The sequence below is a fragment of the Otolemur garnettii genome, unplaced genomic scaffold (genome assembly GCF_000181295.1).
Source record: "Otolemur garnettii isolate 467f Iridium unplaced genomic scaffold, OtoGar3 scaffold00043, whole genome shotgun sequence".
NCBI lineage: Eukaryota > Metazoa > Chordata > Mammalia > Primates > Galagidae > Otolemur > Otolemur garnettii.
This window is the reverse complement of record NW_003852438.1, coordinates 6,595,806-6,601,308: the sequence shown is the minus strand read 5'-3', so window position 1 is coordinate 6,601,308 and position 5,503 is coordinate 6,595,806. Positions and strand designations below refer to the sequence as shown.

Sequence of the window (5,503 nt, the reverse complement as noted above, 5' to 3'; positions counted from 1 at the left end):
AATCCGAAGATTCAGCAGGGTAGTCTAGTGCAGACCATGGCAGGCTTGAGACCTAGAAGCTGATCTTTTAGTTTAAGTCAAAAAGGCAGGGAAAGAAATGATGTTGAGCCCACCTTGAAGACAGTCAGACAGGGAAAGAAATAATGTTGAGCCCACCTTGAAGACAGTCAGACAGAGGCTCACCCACTTGTCCAGCCCCTTTATTACATTCAGTCCATCAAGTGATTGAAAGGCCCCACCCACATTAGGAAGGACAATCTGTTTTACTCTGTGAGAACAATTCACATTTTAATCTCATCCAGAAATACCCTGACAGACATATCCAGGATAATGTTTGAGGAAATATCTAAGCACCTCTAGGCCCCATCAGGTTGATAGCTCCTATTGCATAATATTGGCAGCATTTTCTTGGCGAGGCAAAGAAAGTACAAAATCTATGACTTGTGAGTCACTGTCTGCAGTGATCTTTGCTGGCTTAATTGAATCGATGTTTAACAGAATTAGTCACACAGCGCTGTATCGCAATGAGAATTCCTGTTAGCCTGTGTATGGCCCTGGCTCTTACTCTCAGAATGTCTGCAAAAGGCAGGTGGAGAAGATGCTCCTCTTACTGAAAGATGACCACGAGTCAGAAAGGAACTGTTCTGTGATGCACAAAAGATCTATGCATTAAAATGTGAAGGGCATAGGAGAAAACCAAGAAACTTAAAGGACACTTAACAGTGAAAGGGACGATAAAACATTAGCCAGTAAGTTCAGTGAAATGATTGCCACTGTAAAATAAGGGACTGAAGGGACTGTATACTGTGACAATAAAAGATAAAACATCTTGCAGAAATAGAGAAAAAGTCAAGGCCAAATAGAAATGAAGGACAAAGTGGAAATGACACAAAGAGGAAAGACATTGCTGAATGTAAAATAATTTACTTACATGAAAAGATGGAGAAAAACAGTTACTATAAAGGGATCATAAAGTCTTAAAAGAGAGTATGTAGATATGGGAGGCAAAGGAGACACAATAGAAGCTTAATTGGGAAAGTATATGTGTGTATACCCTCTGTAATAAAATCTTAAAATATTTCATATATGTATGCAAATTTTATGTATAAAGCACAGTATTATACTTCAGACACATTGTAACTATGGAGGTTCACTCTCTATATAAAATACCCGCCCCCCACACACATACCTCACATATTCCCCAGAAAAACCATAGAGACATCTCCAAGTAAAGTTTCTAGAAGAATACACAAGGAAATAACAGACTGCTTGCATTCATTTGCAAAAATGGGGTGGCTGGAGAATGGTCCTCCTTGTATGCCTCTCCTTCAATTTTCATTACATACTTATGTTGTAAAGATATAATTGCATGTGTAAGTAACGTTCTCCAATATATACATAGGAATTATCCTACATCCACATCAGGAAAGTTTAAATATATACTGGAATCCTGCTGATAGTCAAGTTTTAACTACCTCATTCTTGAAGTAACAAAGAAGGCATAGCATATGAAATGAAACACTCTGATTAAGCCATTAGGAAATCGCAAAACATTACCAAGGACAGTTACTGCAAATAAATAAATAATACACGTAAGAATATTGGAAAATTGAATAGATGCTTAATTAACAAATACATCAATATATAAGATAAAAAGAAACATTTTGGTTATATTTTTAAGGGGCCTGCTATTCAACATAAATGTTGAATTACTATGTTGAAGAAATAATAAACTTTCTTATCTGCTTCCAAATATATAATTTATAGTTAATGAGTAATTGGGTGGAAGCGTAAAAGAAATACAGATATAGGGGTCCACGGGATGGTGTTCTATTTTTCTGTTTTTAGGGAAAAAAGTAATGTTTCACCTTTGAAGTCAGTGGGGAAATCATGATTTTTCTGTTAACTTCAAGAGATTTCAAAGCTTCAATATCTCCACTGGTAGAGAGGAATCCATCAGGACATTTTGAACACAGGACAATCTGCAGGACCTTTGTGTGGGACGGTGACTAAGCCCTAACTTCACAAAGAATAGTCTTATTGTGCAGAGATCAAGCCAAAGCTGGAGGCGAGAGCATTTTCCCTGACTAAAGGAAACAAAAAATGCAACCTCGATATTTCATAACTTAGCCAGTAACCCAGGTGTGATCTCACTGTGTGTGTAAAGCCCAGCCCCTCCCAATCTGCAAGCTCACCTTCCAGCACCGGGCCCAGCCCTTGCTCACCGGGTATATATACACTGCTGCCCCGAGCCGGGCTCACTCACCTGCTCCTCTCACCCCAGCCTCCAGCCTCTCACGCTCTCTTCAGCCTTTCTGTCTTCTGCAACCATGACCAGCAAATCCACCGTGAAGAGCTACAGCAGCAGCCACCGTGGCTTCAGCTCAGGCTCAGCCAGGGTCCCCGGGGTCTCGCGCTGTGGCTTCAGCAGCGTCTCTGTGTCCCGCTCCCGGGGCAGTGGCGGCCTGGGTGGAGTGTGCGGAGGAGCTGGCTTCGGCAGCCGCAGCCTCTACAACCTGGGGGGCTCCAAGAGGATCTCCATCGGAGGGGGCAGCTGTGCCGTCGGAGGTGGCTATGGCAGCAGAGTCGGAGGCGGCTATGGCTTTGGAGGTGGAGCCGGGAGCGGATTCGGTTTCGGCGGTGGAGCTGGCGCTGGCTTTGGGCTCGGTGGTGGAGCTGGCTTTGGTGGTGGCTATGGGGGTTCTGGCTTCCCCGTGTGCCCCCCCGGAGGCATCCAAGAAGTCACGGTCAACCAGAGTCTCCTCACCCCTCTGAACCTGCAAATCGACCCCTCCATCCAGCGGGTCAGGACCGAGGAGCGTGAGCAGATCAAGACCCTCAACAACAAGTTCGCCTCCTTCATCGACAAGGTGAGACCTTGATAGGAAGAACAGCAAACTTCTCCCTGGGGGAGACATAGGAAGGGGACGAGGGGCTCAGCCTAGCTCTCCACAGGGAGGCCAGATGGCCCTAGTTGACCACAGGCAGCAGGTGATGACCTTGCCAACTTACCCGAACTAGGGACTCTTCACAACCATGAAGGAGATGAGCGATGGCATGACTTAATTTTGCTCCAAAGTGTATTGGAGAGGAAAAAAAATAAACATGACGACAGTATACAGGCTGGTAAATTGCACTTCTGGGGTCTGGGCAAGAGGGACAGAAAACTCTACAGGGAAAGAAAAATACTCTACATAGGTCAAGACAGGAAGCCTTAGAAATATTTACAAAATGCATAAATGGCAATTTACTCCAGAAACAGACAAGGACCACAAATGAAAATGCTTTAGAGGTGACACGCGCATTCAAGGGGAAGTGGGACTGGGTCTGACCATTAGGCCACATGCAACATGCCCCTCACTGAGGTCCTAGCAGTGAGGAAAGCTCTACCGTGTAGTTTAAAACTAGACTTGTGATTGTGCTGGGCAAAAGGAGAAGGAATGTGGCAAGTCACAGGTGTGCTCACTAACGTAGACGGGGAGAAGGACTCGGGCCGGGGAAGGATTTCTGCGGTTAGACCTGTGTGGCGAAAGGGGGAGAGGTTTTGGGAGCAGAGCCTCTGTACACGAACCTAGTAGCCCAGTACCTCGGGGCACCCCAGACCAGCCAGCACAGCTGAGAACGCTGACGCTTCTTCCTTCCATCCTTGTCTGGCAAATGACCATCTTCCCTCCCCTCCAGGTGCGGTTCCTAGAGCAGCAGAACAAGGTCCTGGACACCAAGTGGACCCTGCTGCAGGAGCAGGGCACCAAGACCGTGAGGCAGAACCTGGACCCTCTGTTCGAGCAGTACATCAACAACCTCAGGAGGCAGCTGGACAGCATCGTTGGGGAGAGAGGCCGCCTGGACTCGGAGCTCCGGGGCATGCAGGACATGGTGGAGGACTTCAAGAACAAGTGAGTCAAAGAGCAGACACGCACTCAGCTGTCTGAAGCACACACGTGGGGTGGCCAGGTCCAGAGGTAGGCATGATTCCTAGCAAAACAGGACCATGCAAATGAGAGTCTCAAGTCATTGCCTAGGAGCAACTGTAAGAATAAAAGATGGCCATGGAGGAGGGGGAGATTAGAGAAGTGAAAATTTCAGTAGCAACACAAGTGGCCTTGTAGGCGCTCACGGCAGGAGAGATCCATGAGGATCCATTGCACGTGCGGACAGGGTCAGATCACGGGCAGCGTTTCTGATGGGCGCTACCCGCTGGCTCAGTGGCACCTCTTCCTTTCTTCCCGTAGGTACGAAGATGAAATCAACAAGCGCACAGCAGCAGAGAATGAGTTTGTGACTCTGAAGAAGGTGAGCAGGTTAAGCCAAGGCTTCAGGCTTCTTTGCTGAGGGGGAGAAGTGACTCTGGGTCTCTGCTCCAGTGTGACAGGAGAACTGGGAGGGACACTGAATTCTGGGTATCCCCGAAGGGGGCTCAGCTGACGGCAAGCTGTTGGCTCTTTCCCCAGGATGTGGACGGTGCCTACATGAATAAGGTTGAGCTACAAGCCAAGGTAGACAGCTTGGCAGATGAGATCCAATTCCTGAGAGTCTTGTATGACACAGTAAGCATCTCCACTGTCCTTTGATTTATTCTGAGGGGGTCTTCAAAGGGGGCCAGATATTGGTGTTGGCTACCTCTGTGAACGTCCCAGGCAAAGAGGATCTTATGATCGTGTGTTCTGCAGGAACTGTCTCAGATGCAAACCCACATCTCAGACACATCCGTGGTCCTGTCCATGGACAACAACCGTAGCCTGGACCTGGACAGCATCATCGCTGAAGTCAAAGCCCAATATGAGGAGATCGCTCAGAGGAGCCGGGCAGAGGCTGAGTCCTGGTACCAGAGCAAGGTGAGCAGGGCGTCGGCAGCTACGGAGAAATCCCTGTGTCCCACCCTGTCTACCTGAAGGCCAGGGACTTCACTGGGAAGATGGCACTAGAGTCCTCTTGCAGGATGTGTACACTGCACTGTTAGAGTGGATCATTACAGAAATTGTGCCCAAGTTTAGGAGGAAAAAGAACCCCAGGCGGGAGGAGAGCTGATGTTGGTTAACACCGATTAGCATTTGCTTTCAGCTTCTCTCTGGACGCTGACTCTCCGAAATACAATGCAGGGCACTGCCAGTCCCTAAGGGAGTGAGGGACTCAGGGTGCCATAAGAAGGATGGTCTGCGTTTAGTTTTACAATTCTTCTCAGTCTTGGAAAATCCACTTTTCCTAAAAATCCTTGAGGAGAAGCCATAAGGTTCATGTTTGACATGTGCCTGATGCAGAAGTGAAAGGCCTTGTCCACACGTGTAAAGCCATAGACACTCTCTCTCTCTCTCTCTCTGGCCTGCAGTATGAGGAGCTGCAGGTCACCGCGGGCAGACACGGGGACGACCTGCGTAACACCAAGCAGGAGATTGCTGAGATAAACCGCATGATCCAGAGGCTGAGATCTGAGATCGACCACGTCAAGAAGCAGGTAGGGTGAGGGGCAGTGTGAAGAAAAGCAGCACTTACTTCCTCGCTAGAC

At 47.8% G+C, this 5,503-nt stretch overlaps 1 protein-coding gene across 1 annotated transcript in view; it reads left to right on the top strand.

The window, feature by feature from the left end:
- The first annotated feature begins 2,330 nt into the window (after positions 1–2,330).
- The window catches only part of LOC100948622 (keratin, type II cytoskeletal 6A), a 4,626-nt gene continuing 1,453 nt past the window's right edge, over positions 2,331–5,503 (top strand). The window contains exons 1-6 of the mRNA XM_012805487.1: positions 2,331–2,870; positions 3,682–3,896; positions 4,233–4,293; positions 4,452–4,547; positions 4,671–4,835; positions 5,327–5,452. Of these exons, the coding sequence (XP_012660941.1) occupies positions 2,331–2,870; positions 3,682–3,896; positions 4,233–4,293; positions 4,452–4,547; positions 4,671–4,835; positions 5,327–5,452 (1,203 nt within the window). The remainder of the gene's footprint in view (positions 2,871–3,681; positions 3,897–4,232; positions 4,294–4,451; positions 4,548–4,670; positions 4,836–5,326; positions 5,453–5,503) is intronic.